Consider the following 17,681-nt stretch of genomic DNA (forward strand, 5'->3'; position numbering starts at 1 on the left):
GGATTGCCTCATGTGGTCGGGCTGTGCAGCAAGCCCTTTTACCCACTAAGCATCTCATGGGCGAGTGGCTCTGCTGTTTTAGATGATGAAGATGATCCTGCCGAGGCTGAGAAGGAAGGGACTGAAATGGAGGACGAGGAGCTGGACCCATTAGACGCCTACATGGAAGAAGTGAAGGAAGAGGTAAAAAAGTTTAACATGAGGAGCGTGAAAGGCGGCGCAGGAAATGAGAAGGTACGTGGACAGCCGGCATTGCTCACTTGTCTCTCCTCTGAGCTTGAGAGGTCAAAGTTAATAGCATTTTTACCTTAAGAGATCACAAAGAAACCTAGGCTCTAGTGCGGGGGGGGGGGGGGGGGGCGGTGGAGTACATCTTTAATCCTGGCACTAGGGAGACAGGTGATCTCTGAGTTTCAGGCCAGCTTGTTCTGCATAGTGAGTTCCAGGACAGCCAGGACTATGTGTGGAGACTGTCTCAAAACCAAAAAAGAGAACACTGTACTAAGTTGTTTTCATTGCATTTATTTCCTAAGTGGTATGTGTTTGGGGGGAAGGGGACATGTGCATACCACAGTGTGCCTGGGGGTGTGGCTGTCAGAGGATAACTTGCAAGAGTATGCTCCCCCCTCTCTCTCTCTCTCTTTTTTTGGGGGGGGTGTTGAGACTGGGTTTTTCTATAAAGCCCTGGCTGTCCTGGAACTCCCTTTGTAGATCAGGCTGGCCTCAAACTCAGAAATTCGCCTGCCTCTGCCTTCCAAGTTTATTAAAGGCGTGTGCCACCACGCCCGGCAGTATGCTCCTCTCTTGATTGGCAACAAGTACCATTATCTGCTGAGCCATCTGCCTGGTCCAAACAGTCCAGTCTTTTGAGTTAAGAATGCAGTCCTAGGTCTAGAGAGAGGACTAAGGCAGTTAAGAGCACCGACTGCTCTTCCAGGTCCAGGTTTGATTCCCAGACCTCACATGGTAGCTCGCAATCACTTGAAAGTCCAGTTCCAGGGGTTTCCCACCCCCTCTTCTGGTGTCAGCAGGGACCACATGTACACATGGTCCACAGACATAAGTATACACATAAATTAATACCACTTTTAAAAGGATGCCGGTTTTTTTGTGGCTGAAGGGCACTTGAAAAAAAAAAGTTTCATTTAGGGCCTCAAGGAAGCAGGGCCTCAGTGTGTTTTATTGATTGATTTAAGCTCCTCAGAACAGGCCGGGTTGTCTTAATGAGGGAAACATGACATTTAGTAGAATTTTAAAAATATATGTGACGAGAAATGAGCCTGTTTTTATAGTGAAGTGTCTCATGTTGGGCCTAGAGACGTGGTTAAGAGAACGTCCTGCTATTGCAACAAACCCAGCTTCAGTTCTCAGTATCCATACGGTGACTCACAGAGGAAACTGGCCTTTGTCCTCCTCAGGCAAAGCACCCGTGCATATAAAATTACATTTTAAGAATGTTATGAACACATACACGTCGTGCAGTCAGTTCTGGGTATGTGTGTGAGTGTATCTGAACTATCATACAGTCGCATTGGAAAGTTCCCACAAGACAAGTGCAGAGCTCTTCTCCTGTAAAAACGTAAACATGGTAGTTGGCATTACAAATCGTGAGATTTATCATTTCTTGGATTTAGTGTTCTTATATTTTTAAACCTCTTTATTTTTATTTTTTTGACTTGCAAAATATTTTAATCCTTCTTTTTTATTTTAGAAGTCTGGGCCAACAGTCACAAAAGTTGTCACTGTGGTGACCACCAAGAAAGCAGTAGTAGACGCGGATAAGAAGAAGGGGGAACTCATGGAGAATGACCAGGACGCCATGGAGGTGAGGCCGCCTGCCCGAGTCTGCCATGTCCATGACCACGACAGCAAAGCCTTGATACTGAGCTTTGCAGTCACTCAGACACTGGGGGATCCCTGCCGCTCGCAGATCAGCACTGCTCCGACTGGGTGGGGCTGTCGAGGATTCTAGTTTCTTTCCTCCTTTGTTGTACCCTACCTTTTCATCTCCTCCTCTTTATTGGCCCATGTCAGGAAGGAACACGGGAAAAGAAGTGCTGAACTCCGGGCAGTGGTGCGCAAGCCTTTAAACCCAGCACTGGGGAGGCAGAAGCAGGCAGATTTCTGAGTTCAAGGCTAGCCTGGTCTACAGAGTGAGTTCCAGGACAGTCAGAGATACACAGAGAAACCATTTCTCTAAAAACAAAACAAACAAAATAGTGACACTATAAAGGTCTGTCTAAGAAAGAGTTGCAGAACTTAATGACAGTTCTGAGAGTTGTGTGAGGTCTGTGTTACTGAACTTTGAATAAAGAAAAAGAAAAAAATTAACTTGGAAACTTTTTAAGGAATTGATTTACTTATGTTCAAAATCATGGACATTGTTACTTGAGCTTTTTAGGTGATGTGGTTTTCGGGTTCCTGGGGTTGCATGCCAGCCCAGTGGGTCAGAGTAAGATAGCACACAGCAGTCCACAGACTGGTTCCTAGGAGAGAGGGGAGCTTTGACAACGAGGACTCCGTGTCTCCTGGAAGGGAAAATAAATAACAGACTTTACTTTTTGTTCCCCAAAATTCAAGTATTCCTCAGAGGAGGAGGAAGTTGACCTTCAAACGGCCCTCACAGGCTACCAGACAAAACAGAGAAAACTTCTAGAGCCAGTTGATCATGGAAAAATTGAATATGAGCCATTCAGAAAAAACTTTTATGTTGAAGTTCCAGAATTAGCAAAAATGTCTCAAGAAGGTAAGATGCTGTGTGAGTTTTATTCCTTTATTGTGAGCTTAGAGCAAATCTGCAGGGGAGTGTGGACAGGCCTGGGTTGGTTCTGGTTCTGGGTTGGAAGTGTTTTTAAAAAAGCAGAATGGATTCAGTGGCAATTCTTTGAGTTGAAAGTACTGTTCATGTCCGATTCAAACAGACTGTGTTGGCCCTGTTGGTATGACTGACAACTGTCAGTCTGTTGAAAGGTGAGCCAAGCAACTCGGCTACAACAGGAGGTTGGACTGTCAGTCATTATTCTGTTGCAATTGAAGAAAATATTAAAACCAAAATGTTGAAATTGGGCACTTGCTGTTATCCTTATTTATTGCAGCAGTGATTAATTACTGTGTCTCTGGGTGTTAGTGTTCTCTTGTATGCTGTGGGCTTTTATTTGATAGCACTTCAGGGAGGCAAAACCGTTGACCCTTGGCTGCCTAGTAAATGTAGTTAGATGGTACCAGTGGAACAAAGTGTGGGAGCTTCTAACTGGAGCTTTGTTTTCTAGAGGTGAATGTGTTTCGATTGGAAATGGAGGGCATTACAGTTAAAGGAAAAGGTTGCCCGAAACCAATTAAATCATGGGTCCAGTGTGGAATTTCCATGAAGATACTAAATTCCCTCAAAAAGTAAGTATTGGTGGTTATCTGCGTTTTTCAATGTCCTGCTGCTCAGAGTAGCCCTTCACTCAAATATCTGTTTGGATTTCAATTCTATCTGTTTATGTGCCCTGGCTATCCTAGAACTCACTACGTAGACCAGGCTGGCCTTGAACTCACAGATGCTCTTGCCTCTTCCTCCTAAGTGCTGTGAGAAAGCTGTGTGCCACCGCACTGGGCCTTTAAGTACTTTCTTTTTCATTTGTTTACTCCATGTATCTTACATTGCATTCTTTTTGTTTCTTTTTAAGGCATGGCTATGAAAAGCCAACACCAATCCAAACTCAAGCGATTCCTGCTATAATGTCTGGACGAGATTTGATTGGCATTGCCAAGACAGGAAGTGGAAAAACCATTGCTTTTCTTTTGCCCATGTTTAGACACATCATGGATCAGAGGTCATTAGAAGAAGGAGAGGGACCAATAGGTACAAGTCTTCTCATTACATCATTCTTTGAAGATGTGTTTGTTGTTACATCAGAAAGTTATTGATTATGACAATAAGATGTCTTTATGTGCATTTCCTTTATCAATACGGCACTTTGGGGCTGATTTCCCCTTACAGCAGGTGGAGTGAGAACCCTCAGAGCTCTGGAGTGACATCTCAGAAGTACAAAAGCAAGGCTGGCCCAGCTCAGTTTTAATGCTCTGACCCAGCAGGTAGAGCCCTCGCGCATCATGTTGAGGTGTGCTCTTAGTCCAGATCCATGCACCACAGACCCAGCGTATGAGGAGAAATGTCACTCCCGAGGCGATGGCTGGCCTCAGAAGGCGGTAGTGCTGGTGCTTCATGCAGGGTTAGGTCTTTGGACTTGGTTTCTTCTCATGTTTGCAATTCCTATTTGTGTATTTGAGTAGGGACCGTGATTAAGCTCTTGTCATGCATTTACAAGGCACGGAGTCCTCTCGTCAGTGCCTCAGAAGGAAGTGCTCTCTGAGAGCTGCTGTGTGGCTTTGTAGCTCAAGGAGTCACTTAATTCTCTAGTCCGTGATTTGCTGTTGAAATCTTTTTGCATTCCATTCAAGTATTTTTCTGAGGGTTAAGTAGGGTTTAATTTCTTGAAGCATGTTCTTAAGAATTTCTTTGCCCTTCACCTCAGTCTCTGCCATTGCTTAGCTTCTGAAACAGTTTTCAGACTTCACATAGACAAACAAGTTTGATTGTGAGACACAAACTGTTGTGCAGAGGTTAAAGTTCACGCTTTAAAGCATCTCAAGGGTTGGATGGCTCGGCTTTGACATATTTCTCTTTTCAGCTGTCATCATGACTCCAACTCGAGAGCTGGCTTTACAAATCACTAAAGAATGTAAGAAGTTTTCGAAGACCTTGGGACTGAGAGTGGTCTGTGTGTATGGAGGGACAGGAATCAGCGAGCAGGTAGTTAGAATAAAGCACTCGTCTGTCTGTCTGTCTGTCTGCAGGGTGAATGAGCCGGTGACTTACGCGATTCTTTTGTTTAGTGTTTGATGTAAGTGATTGCCCTTAAAAATCTTCAAGGTGTTTGGTGGGGAAATAATTGTAGAATACAGTACGTGCCTGTGTGCCTGTGTGTGCCTCTGTAACCCGGTGTTAGTACTGAGGAGGGAGGCTCAGCAGCTTGAGACCTTAAAACTACATAGAGTCCCTAACAGGTTGTGTGTATGTATGTATGTACGTACATATGACATTTCTATAATCCCAGAACTCAGAAAAGCAAAGGCAGGGGCATCATTACAAGTTTGAAAAGAGCTTCATATATAATGAGTTCTAGGCCAGCTAGGTATATGAGGCAAGACTCTGTCTTACACCCTTGACCTCCTAAGAATATATGCCTCCGTACAATCTAATCTAGTCCGAGAATGTTTTCAGCCTCTGAGACTTACTGCTGAATAAGCTCTCCCTTTCTTGTTGTGACTGCTGAATAAGCTCTCCCTTTCTTGTTGTGACTGGTCAGCGCAGCTGGCTCAAACTCCTGTCTAAGCTGACTGACTCAATCTGGCTTCTCTCTCAACCTCTGACTGAATAGCTCTGCTTGGCCTCAAACTAATTCTAGCAATCTGTTCTGATCTTCTGGCACCTTCTCATTCTCTGGCTCTTTCTGTCTTCACCTGTGTCCAGCTTATTCTCTCTCTGTGACCTGTCTCCCTATAACTGTCTGGGTAAAATTGCCTGCCTGCATGCCTGTCTATCCGTGTGTCTGACTGACGGTATGCTCCCTTTAAGTAGCTTCTCTTTCCCTAACTTGTGCGAGTTGGGCATATCCTATTCTGTCAAATCTTTCTCTGATTTGTCACTTTGTCTGCCACTCAACTAGATTCACATTCAAACACCATGTTTCCTTCTACAAACTAACTATACTTTCATTGTTTGAGATAAAAGGTGTGTACTGAGGGCATGTCTGTATTCCAGCCAGAGTAGCCATGTTACTGGATTAAAATCCCTCGATAGCCATGTGTGTATATTAGAACACATATATTGGTGTACATAAAATACAATATTTTTGTGTGTGCTGAGGATTATTGAACCAAGGATCCCTTGAGTGCTAGGAGGGGAGTTTTGTTCCAGTGAGCTATAGCCTTCTGGCTCCCAATACATACACTTTATTGTTACTAATTATTTCTCAGAAAACCTAGGGAATAAAGAAAACATAACTATGTCAGGTACAGAGGTTTGAAAGTAACTAAATTCTTAGCATTGGCATGTTCTCCTGCCTGAGAGCACATTTCAGTCTTTCCATTTTATAAGCGAAAATTATTCAGAATGCTAAAATAAGTTGACCAACTAGGTTGGAGCTGATGTTTGCCTCAGAACTGAGGCCTGATTTCCAGACCAACAATTCCTGTCTAATGCAAGCTGTCCTCTTTAAAGGATGCTAATTAAGGTTCCCTTCTAGTGTTAGGCTTCCGTCATCATTATTCCTTTTTTTTTTTAAAGATTTACTTATTTATTATAGGTAAGTACACTGTAGCTGTCTTCAGACACTCCAGAAGAGGGTGTCAGATCTCATTACGGATGGTTGTGAGCCACCATGTGGTTGCTGGAATTTGAACTCAGAACCTTTGGAAGAGCAGTCAGTGCTCTTACCCGCTGAGCCATCTCGCCAGCCTGTCATCATTATTCCTAATGGTGGTACAAAAACTTAAGCCAACCTTGACTGTCTCTTATGTGGCATTTTTCCAAGACAGGACCTCTCTGTTAATGCAGTCCTGGCTGCCCTGGAACTAACTGTGTAGACTAGGCCTGGAACTCACTGTGTAGACTAGGCTGGCCAAAACTCATGGAGAGCCAACTGCCGGCATTAAAGGCATGCACTACCATGCCTAGCAAGAAAACTTTAGAACTAGTGTTGTAAGAGCATATCTTGGGAATTTTCACTTTTCTGATATTTTTAATACTTGAGCTGTTCATTTTGCCAGTTCATTTGTGTGGTCTGTATTAAGAAAAAGATTTATGGGCTGGTGAGATGGCTCAGTGGGTAAGAGCACCCAACTGCTCTTCCGAAGGTCTGGAGTTCAAATCCCAGCAACCACATGGTGGCTCACAACCATCTGTAACGAGATCTGACTCCCTCTTCTAGAGTGTCTGAAGACAGCTACAGTGTACTTACATATATATAATCAATAAATAAATCTTTAAAAAAAAAGAAAGAAAAAGATTTATAAAACACCTTTTTTTTTTCAACACAAGGTTTCTCTGTGTAGCCCAGGCTGTCCTCGAACTCATTCTGTAGACCAGGTTGGCCTCAAACTCAGAGATCCATCTGCCTGCCTCTGCCTCCAGAGTGCTGGGATTAAAGGCGTGAGCCTCCACTGCCCTCTGTGAAACAGATTGGGTGTATTTGTTTGTGACAGGATCGCTGGTAGCCCTGCGGGTTTTGAACTTGCTGTGTAGCCTATCTTCTTCCATTTTCCAAGTAATCCTGGGAAACTGGCATGTGCCACCAGACCTGTCAATAAAACAAATACTAAAGCAGTCACAACAGGAATACTTCTTAGAGTCTATGCAGGGAGCATGAGTCAGGGGCCGGGGAGGGCGATAGTATCAGGCTCACCTTAGCTTGGAGATCAGCATAGCCTCTCAGGCCCTGCTCAGAAAAGAAAAAGGAAAGAAGCTACAGCGTGGGCAGGAGCAGCCTGTGTGTGACTGTGATTGCTATCAGTACAGCTTCAGTTCTACCAGAAAGGAACTATTGATTGTATGTGTGTGTGCACATGTGCATGTGTGTGTGTCAGCTTGTTTGTGTATGTTTGCCCATGTGCCCATGCCACAGCATGTGTGTTTTGGTCAGAAGACAGCTTGTAGGAGTCAGCTTTCTACTTTGACCATGTGAGATCAGGAAGCGGAACTTAGGCTAGGTTTGGCAGCAAGTACTTTACCCACTACGTCATATCACTAGCCTTATAATATACTTTCTTTCTTTTTTTGTTTTTTGTTTTGTTTTTGTATGTTAATTTCTTTGTTTAGAGTCAGGGTTTCTCTGTATGGCCCTGGCTGTCCTGGAACTCACTTTGTAGAACAGGCTGGCCTCAAACTCAGAAATCCGGCTGCCTCTGCCTCCCAAGTGCTGAGATTAAAGGCGTGCGTCACCACGCCTGGCTATACTTTCTTAAAGACCTTAAAACACATGTAAGAAACAGGAAATGGTAGGGCATCTGGAATATTTGCCACAGAAGGATTCACTCTGGGTGGATCTGTAACTCTAGTAGATGACTTTTAGGTAGAGACTCCAGAGATTGTAATTGCTCTAGGGCTGGAGTGATGGGCCGGTGGTTAGGGGTACTGTCTGCTCCTCTAGTAAAGGACCGAAAGAAAGAGAATGGCCTAGTGCATGCCCGCACTATAACCTGCTGCAGGCATATGTGTCTGTAGGGGTCAAGCAGAGGTTACCATGTCCAGAGTGCCTTTCAATGTCTGTTCTCTTTGTAAAACTGCTGGTTGTGGCTTAAAAATACCCTTGGCGTGGTTTCCTAAATTTGGAAAGCTTTCATCTCTGTATTAGAATATATACTTACTGCTTATTCTTACCCTCCTTCCTTGGTTTTGAACAATAGTTCCAAATTAACATTTGTGGAATTCTTTTGTTCTATTAGTTTTAAATTTCTGCCCCTGGGTCATCCTGCTGTCCCCTTCCATCAGTACTGTAGCAGCCCGAGGGTCATGTGCCAGCCTCCAGTCCTGCTTAGGCTTTGTCCTATGTGGTAGAGCCAGGCAAGGGCCAGATGCACTGCTTTCACATCTGTAAGAAGTAACGATGACTAGACTATACAATCTCATCCTGTCTCACTAGATTGCTGAGCTGAAAAGAGGTGCTGAAATTATTGTTTGCACACCTGGTCGAATGATTGACATGTTAGCGGCTAACAGTGGTAAGTCACGGGTATTTTATTATTTGTTTTCTTTACTTTTTGTACTTGACATGATTTTTGTTGAAGCAGATCTGAGAAACCAACAGAGGGTTTCTATATTTCTTCTTAAAGCTGTAATATCTTAAACTGTGAACTGTAACACACATATTGTTGAACATACTAATAAGTCTTTGGCAGGTCGATTTGTGTTCACAACTAACTCTGCATTTGACTTACTCTTTTTGTTTTCTTTATTCTTGTATTAAAAAAGTGGCATCCAAGTCTTTATTATAAAACTCTCCCCAGGAGCTAGTATTTTATAGTAATAGGCAAATTAAGTTATTGCAGCTTCAAGAACTATGCCTTTTATAAATACTGCATGTTTTTAGCTCAAATGTTATGTTTGTTAAAATATTCCCTATCAAAACTGATACTAAACTGTTGACATTATTTAACTTCTGTGGAGAAAGGCCCTTGAGGATTATAGACCTGGGCTTCCGAGACGGTAACCGTCAAAGGTAGGTGACCTAATGCTGTTTCCAACCTTTCGAGGCTCTTGGCGGCTGGAGATGTTAGTGCGAACACTAGCTGTTCTTAGTTTCTGAAGAGACAGCTTTTGGAGGTTTCCATTGCAGCGTTCAATGTGTATGTAACTGAGTGCTGGAATCCCAGAAGTGCATGTTTGTACTCGTGTCCGCCTGAAGCTTGGGGTAAATGGAATCCTCCCTGAGGTTGTTTGGTGAGGCCTTGCGCTTGTGTAGCAAATGGTGGTTTGGGGATGAAGGCTGACAATGTAATCCCTTGTATTTTCTCACTGTTGTATTAATGAAACCTCCTGAAATTCATCTTGATTAATATTACCTTTCCCCTTTATTTGTCTTTTTTGTTTATCTTTTAATAACTATTTTATACATATTTTTGCCAGGTTCTACAGTTGGTAGCAATGCTTATTAGTATATTGATCTTTGAGGAAGAATTTTCTGTATTTTTAGTTTTTAACTATAAGAAGTCAGGACTATTTATTTAAATCAGTGGCAGAAATTAATAATTTAAAGTGTTTCTTTGCATAGAAAAATATATTTATATGGGATGCGTTTATTTTTGAAGTTTGTGTAATCTCTTGTTGCCCAGTGACTGGTTTGACCTGCCCACTTAAGGTGCTTCTAACTGTATGGAAGTGGGCTGTAGAGTAGTAGAGAGGCTCTGCCTGCCGTAGTTAGCACTAGAACTTGCTTTCCACACATGCGCTGTAATCTCTAATATGTTTTTTTCTAGGTGATGCGGTCAGATAATGGCTGATGTGGCTCGATGCTCCATCTCAGTCTTAGTTTTATGATGTGTTTTGGAGAGGGCTGTTTTCTGAATTTTACAGGTTCTTCAGGCCCTATGATGGTATGCAAGAGACGAGTTTGACAAAATAAAGGGCCTCATACACCCATTGCCAGAAAGTACTTGCCACTAGATTAAGACTTTGAGACCAAAGTTTCTTTTCACTGTTTAAAGAAAGCTAACCTACCCCTCTGCTTAAGTCAGGCATTTTAGTTCCCTTTACTTTTTTTTTTAAAGTTCTTGGCTGTCATCATGAACTGTGGCTGATAGTTAGTTTTCTTTTGGTCTCTCTTTTCTCTTCTCACGTTAGGTCGGGTCACAAATCTTCGAAGAGTGACATATGTTGTTTTAGATGAAGCAGACAGAATGTTTGACATGGGTTTTGAACCACAGGTAATCATTCAATTTCTTTGTAAATTTAAAGGTTTATAATTGTGTGTGTGGTAAGTGTCAGTGTTTGGGTGTGTGCACATGCACGCAGGCGCCCGCAGAGGCCAGAAGTGTCAGATCATCCTTGAGCTGGACTGCCAGGGACTGTGAGCTGCTCCATGTGGGTGCTGAGCGGGCACACACAGCTGGACTGCCGGGGACTGTGAGCTGCTCCATGTGGGTGCTGGGTGGGCACACACAGCTGGACTGCCGGGGACTGTGAGCTGTTCCATGTGGGTGCTGGGCGGGCACACACAGCTGGACTCGGGTTTTCTCCACGAGCCAGCTCTCTGGCCATCTCCTCATTAAGACTCCTAAGTTTTTGATTTTTGTGATTGCTATGAGAATGAAGTGTTTGTGTGGTCTTGAAATCCATACCCATTCCATGTTGCCCGCTGTTAACTTGTGTTAGCAGCACAAGGAATTGCAGTCAATATGTATGTTTCAGATTAACTTCTTAAAAGTTGTTGAGGGGTTTTCTTCAGACAGCCCCCAGCAGTTAGAAAATATCACTGGTCAAGCTGGGTTTAGAATTCTGATACTAAGATTACTAAAAGATTGGATATTTTGTCTGGACATGGTGGCACATGCCTATTGTTATGAAATGCAGTGCTGTGAGGGGTGCCCCTGAGATGTTATGCTATGCCATGACATGCCATGCCACGTGGCAGCCCTGGTGCAAGGAAGAGGGAGGGGAGTGAGAGCCTAGGAAGGGAGAGAGGCAGACGGACGGGAGCAGAGCCCAGAGGCCAAAGGACAGAGAGGCAGAACACGAAGGAATACAGAGAAGAGAGAGAGTTGGGGTGGTGAGCAGTCTTTTTATTTGCAGCCTGTACTTGGTGGCAGTGGGTAATGGTGGCAGGTGATGACAAAAGTCCCTGGCAGGAACCTTGTGACATCACCTGAAAGCTAACACCTGTAATCTCAGCACTTTGGAGGCAAGGAAGGAAGATTTTTGCATTTGACCAGATATTTGCCAATCTGGTCTACATAGTTCCAGGTCAGTCAGGGCTGGGTAGAGAGAGACCCTGTGGCATGGTGACAAAGGCCCAGAAAGCAGGTGTGAGTTGTGAGTATACTGTCAGTCTGCATGTGGTTCTGGGATGCATAGTGAAATCCTGTCTCATGAAAGGACAGACTGGGCATGGGAGAACAGTGGGAGTGGGTAGCTGGCTACCCTTTTAGTATCCTCCAGGGATGCATCGGCTGTCTTAGATTAAGTGTCGTATTTAGCATCAGAAACTGAGTTCCAAGTGAAATGTGAGCAGGCAGCCTAAACCAGGATTCTGGAATACTTGAACACTTAACAGTTGAAGAGAAGCAGGCTAGTTAACTTGGAGCAGAGGACTTACTGTCATAGTCTTCTGGTCTCTATGAGTATATCTGAAACCAAGTGAAGAACCTAGAGGAAACTTGAACTCGGTTTAACGTGAAAAGGGCTGAACAAGCTTTGTGTTAGGATGGAACCCAGGCATGGAACCCAGGCATTCAGGCTTGGCGGCAAGTTCCTTAATCTACTGAGCCAAGCTGTTCCTTTGTTTATTATTATTACTAAAAATCCATGGAGAGGAAAATTAGGAGTGATGATGATTTTTGTGAGATTTACTTGTAGATTAACATAAGGTAAGTAGGGCTTCTGATGTCATGGGGCACTACGTGGATATTGATAAATCACCATGACTGATGCAGCTTCAGGAAGAAGGAGTTTATGTTTTGGCATCTATGATGGCAAAGCAAGGCGTGGTGACAAGCAGCAAGCATGGCTTCAGGAGCAGGCATAACTGAACTGCATTCTTTTTTTTTTTAAGGGCGTCAGATCTCATTACAGATGACTGTGAGCCACCATGTGGTTGCTGGGATTTGAACTCATGACCTCTGGATTTTTTTTTTTTTTTTTGGTTTTACAAGACATGGTTTCTCAGGCCGGGCATGGTGGTGCACGCCTTTAATCCCAGCACTCGGGAGGCAGAGGCAGGCGGATTTCTGAGTTCGAGACCAGCCTGGTCTAAAAGTGAGTTCCAGGACAGCCAGGGCTATAGAGAGAAACCCTGTCTCGAAAAACCAAAAAACACAAACAAACCCAAAAAAAAAAAGGGGGGGGGGTGTTTCTCTGTGACCTGTCGTTGCAGATGTTGGCCAGTGAGCCTGGAGATCTGCCCTGGGCCTGGGCGTGGGGCTCAGGCTCTCTGGCTTCTTCAGCACATCCTGTATCCTCACCCCTGCTCAGGTTCTCCTTTGGTGGGGAAGTGAAAGTGAGAACAGCCAGTTCAGGTATACAATAAGTTCAGGTTTTCTAAGATAGTGAATTTAACTTCTTCCTGCTTAATTTGAGCATTGGGCAAGTTTTTGGAGACTCACCGTATTTGTATATGTCATTTTTCAGGTCATGCGCATTGTGGATAACGTTCGTCCTGACCGACAGACAGTTATGTTTTCAGCCACTTTCCCTAGAGCTATGGAGGCTTTGGCCCGCAGGATCCTGAGCAAACCTATTGAAGTGCAGGTTGGAGGCAGGAGTGTGGTTTGCTCCGATGTGGAACAGCAGGTGGTAGGTACCATGTTCAGGAAGGCGCCATTTTTTGGTGGTTAGGCAGTATATCATTTGGTTTTGTGTGAGGTAGGCGGGACACTTCTGAAGTTAAGTCACTTACAACCTTCATGTTGCCAGAACATGGAGCTGACCTCAGGAAGCTCTTTTTAGTGCTTCCTACCAGAATTGAAAGCTGGCGGAAACATTGTACATCTTTCTTGTCTTTGATTAATAAGATTTGAGGGACAGAGAAAACCAGTGACCAGTTGCCACGGTTACAAACCTGCCAGTTAAAAGTCTGCTGCTTTTACTTAATCACTTTAAGGCGCAGGAAGCTCGAGATTAAACAACGATTTTGTTCTAGGACGTGTTTGTGTTTCTTACATTAACTTGCTACATTGTGGTATTTTCAGATTGTGATTGAAGAAGAAAAGAAATTCTTGAAATTGCTGGAGCTTTTAGGCCATTATCAGGAGTCAGGATCTGTCATTATATTTGTGGATAAGCAGGAACACGCAGATGGTCTTCTGAAGGACTTGATGAGAGCATCGTACCCTTGCATGTCTCTTCACGGAGGTGACGATTACTTACCTACTAGCATGTCATTGCCTTGAGCTTGCTCAGAATAATAATAATGCTTTGTTGTCTGTAATGGAGGTAGAAGGAATCAGGTAGTCAGCCCCTGGCCCAGCAACATCCAGTTGTAGCTAATGGAGGCTGCTCTCGGTGGCTTCTCACAGCTGCCAGTAGGTCTTGTCTCTCACTGCACCAGCTAGGCTTTTTGGCCATTGAGCTGTCTGAATTGACCTGTCTTCACATCTAGTACTAGGGTTACAGGATCAAAGAGGCATGCCTGACTGTTGACATGGGCATTAGAGACTTGAGTTTGGGTCTTTGTTTTATGGAGCAAGAAGTTTCCACTGAAGCATATCCCTGCTTCCTTGCTTTCTCATCATCCAAAGAGAAACTGTACCTCTTAAGCCGCAGTTACTCTGCATTTCTCCCCTTCACCTGTCATTGTAACATCATGAATTCCTTATCCTGTGTACTGCATGATGTGTAATGCATTCTGTATCCTTTCATGTTTGGTCTGCTTCATGCAGTCATGGTGACTTTAAGAGTCTTTTTTTTTTTTTTTTTTTTTAAGATTTATTTCTTATATGTAAGTACACTGTAGCTGTCTTCAGACACTCCAGAAGAGGAGGTCAGATCTCGTTACAGATGGTTGTGAGCCACCATGTGGTTGTTGGGAATTGAACTCAGGACCTTGAGAAGAGCATTCAGTGCTCTTAACCGCTGAGCCATCTCTCCAGCCCTAAGAATCATATTTTAAACTGTATTAGATTTTCTTCTAAAAGAAGGATACAATATCCTTTTACAGCCAGGCGTGGTGGCGCATGACTTTAATCCTAGCACTTGGGTGGCAGAGGCAGGTGGATTTCTGAATTCAAGGCCAGCCTGGTCTACAGGGTGAGTTCCAGGATAGCCAGGGCTACACAGAGAAACCCTGTCTCGGAAAACCAAAAATAAATAAATAAATAAATATCCTTTCATAATATACTTATATCAATATATATCAATATGCTTATATCAATATACAATATACTTATATACTTATATTATATATACTTATACAATATACTTACTAACTTTTGAGTCACTTATTGATAGGCCCCTGAGGTGATTTTATTATTTGACTGTTGTGTATGATACGAACATAATGTAGATATCTAATGGCTTCCAGTTCCTTCTGAATGGTGAAGTAGTGAAGTCTGAGCTTAAATTTTTGAGAAATTATCAGATTGATCTTGTTTGTTTGGTTTTTTGGTTTTTTGTTTTGTTTTGTTTTTTGGTTTGTTTGTTTTCTAGACAGGGTTTCTCTGTGTAGCCTTGGCTATCCTGGAACTCACTTTGTATACCAAGCTGGCCTCGAACTCAGAAATCCGCCTGCCTCTGCCTCCCAAGTGCTAGGATCAAAGGCGTGCGCCACCACTGCCTGGCGCAGATTGATTTCTTAAGGGATTACATTGTACATTCCTACCACCAGTGTACTTGGGTGCTAGTTTCTCCATCCTGAAAACAATAAACTATGTTACTGTATGCTGTGTTGTGGTTTATATGGTAGGAGCTGCCGTGTGGGTGCTGGGAATCAACCTTGAGTCCTTTGCCAGAGCAACTCTTAACTGCTGAGCCATGTCTCTAGAACTGCAATGTATTTTTGAGCATAGAAATATTAAGGATTACTTTACGCCTAGCCACTTTTACCTTCTGAGACTGGAATGTAGCCACATTTCATGGTTAATATGTAACTCTGTGTTGGTTTTGTCTACAGTAAAGGTGGGATTATTTGTTTTTTTTTTTTTTTTTTTGGTTTTTCGAGACAGGGTTTCTCTGTGTAGCCCTAGCTATCCTGGAACTCACTCTGTAGACCAGCCTAGAACTCAGAAATCTGCCTGCCTCTGCCTCCCAAGTGCTGGGATTAAAGGCGTGTGCCACCACGCCCGATCATTTGATTTTTTAAAAAAGGTTTGTTTAGTTTATGGGAGTGAGTGTTTGGACCTAATGTGTGTGCTTTGTTCCCTCGGAGATGAGAACAGGGATTCAGAGCCCTTGGAATTAGAGTTGTGGGCACCTGTGAGCTGTGTCACCTGTGAGCTGTGTCACGGTGCTGGGAGTTTACTTGTATCCACTGGAAGACACCTAGTGCTCTTTACCCCCGAGCCATCTCTCCAGCCCAGAATTTGTTTCTTGTTTCTGCATCTAGGACTTTCTCAGTGGAAATGGAAAATTTTCAACATTTGTCTCTTTAATTTACTTGCAGGTATTGATCAATATGACAGGGACAGTATCATAAATGACTTTAAGAATGGAACCTGCAAGCTCCTCGTTGCCACATCTGTTGCAGCTCGTGGTCTCGATGTGAAACATCTAATTCTTGTAGTGAATTACAGCTGCCCCAATCATTATGAAGATTATGTGCACAGAGCTGGGCGGACTGGAAGAGCGGGCAACAAGGTAAGCCCTTACAACCGCGTCTGTGTTAGAGCACAGGCGCCCAGTGTGAGGGGTGGGTAACAGAGGTTATGGTGATAATTTTGAAAATCTTTAAATTAGCAAGACATATTGGATGTTAATCATGTATACGTGTATCTTTGTATTCTTAAAATTATCAAGTGCAGGTCTCTTGAGATGGTGCTGCAGTTAGGAACATTGTCTCCTTTTGGCAGAGGACCTGTGTTCTGTTTACAGCACTCACATGGTGTCTCCAAACCGTCTGTAACTTCTGTTCCAAGGGATCTCAGTCCCCTCTTCTGGCCCCTCTAGGCTCCAGGCCTACGTGAGGTGGCACACAGACATGCAGGAAAACACTCATAGAGATTTAAAAGCAAAACGAACATTATTAGGAGCTCTCGTGCTCTCTAGCAGGTAGTGGTAACAGCTCGTGTGTCTCCAGATTTTCTTCTCTCTTCCTAGCATGTTCTGCACATAGAGATGCTTGTTTGTGTACTTCAGGGTATTTCAGGGCTTGACTGTCATCTAGTCAGTATAGCGTCTGAGGCAGTTGTTCTCAGCCTTCCTAATGCTGCAACTCGTCAACACAGCTCCTCATGCTGTGGTGACCCCAACCATAACATCATTTTTGTTTCTATTTCATAACTGTAATTTTGCCACTTTTATGAATTGTAAATATCTGATATACAGGATGTCTGATAAGTGACCCCAAAAGGGTCAGGACCCACAGGTGAGAACCACCATTCTAACCTTGCTGTTTCATTTGAGCAATCAGATCTTACTTTGTCAGGACTATCCACAGACTGTATATGTGACACCACGTGCAACAAAGCAATTCTTTTTTTCTGGTATTCTATTTTGCAGAATAATAGCTGTGGGTGGGACCCAGAACTGTAGCAAGCCCCTCACACCACTAAGCTATGTGCCCAGCTAATTATTCCTTTTTTAAAAAGAAAAAAATTAATATATTAGTTTTTATTTACATAGATGTTATCCCTGCATGTTTATGTATCATGTGCCAAGGAGGCCAGAAAAAGGCGTTGGGTCCCTTGGAACTGGAGTTAGGACAACTGTGAGCTGCCATGTGGGTGCTGGGAATGGACCCAGATCCTTTGCAAGAGCAGTCAGTGCTCTCAGCCACAGAGCCATCTCAGTCTCCCTTCCCCCAATAATTATTTTTGAAGGCATGAGAATACTTTGTTGTGAGAAATGAGGTGATTAACCTTAGGTGTTGCGTCCTGGGGTAGCAGTAGTGCTATCAGGTCTTCATATCCATGATTTCGTCCTCAGTGGCCCAGTGAGGTAGCTATGAGTTCATTTTGTAGATGAGAAACTTGGGGCCCATAAAGCTTGCGTGTCCTTACCTGAGACATTCTTAGGAGCCTGGAAGGTTAAGGAGTGGCTCTGGAGAGATGACTACAGCTTAAGAACACTGACTCCTCGTATGGAACACCTAGTTAGGGTTTCTAGCATGCCCATCATGGCTCACAGCTGCCTGTTACCCACTTACTTCCAGGGGGCCCTGAGCCCTCCGTGGGCTCCTGCACACATGTGGTGGCACATAGGCATACTTCAAATATATGTACATGAATAAAGGGTTTGGTGGTGGTGATGGTGTTCAGTTTTTTGTTTTTGT

The 17,681-nt window shown here is 43.5% G+C and overlaps 1 protein-coding gene across 3 annotated transcripts in view; it reads left to right on the forward strand.

Annotated features, from left to right (window-relative positions):
- Nucleotides 1-17,681, forward strand: part of Ddx46 (DEAD box helicase 46) — a 46,293-nt gene that overhangs the window by 15,358 nt on the left and 13,254 nt on the right. For 2 of the 3 annotated variants that reach the window (XM_006517202.4, NM_001282055.1), the window contains exons 6-16: nt 83-234; nt 1,712-1,825; nt 2,581-2,746; nt 3,270-3,390; nt 3,672-3,847; nt 4,677-4,798; nt 8,688-8,766; nt 10,385-10,467; nt 12,887-13,051; nt 13,447-13,609; nt 15,855-16,048. In XM_006517202.4, the coding sequence (XP_006517265.1) occupies nt 83-234; nt 1,712-1,825; nt 2,581-2,746; nt 3,270-3,390; nt 3,672-3,847; nt 4,677-4,798; nt 8,688-8,766; nt 10,385-10,467; nt 12,887-13,051; nt 13,447-13,609; nt 15,855-16,048 (1,535 nt within the window). Of the gene's footprint in view, nt 1-82; nt 235-1,711; nt 1,826-2,580; nt 2,747-3,269; nt 3,391-3,671; nt 3,848-4,676; nt 4,799-8,687; nt 8,767-10,020; nt 10,138-10,384; nt 10,468-12,886; nt 13,052-13,446; nt 13,610-15,854; nt 16,049-17,681 lie in introns of all 3 variants that reach the window. The other variant, XR_873437.3, reaches the window with a different exon arrangement.

Source organism: Mus musculus, chromosome 13 (assembly GCF_000001635.26).
Source record: "Mus musculus strain C57BL/6J chromosome 13, GRCm38.p6 C57BL/6J".
NCBI classification, from domain to species: Eukaryota; Metazoa; Chordata; class Mammalia; order Rodentia; family Muridae; genus Mus; species Mus musculus.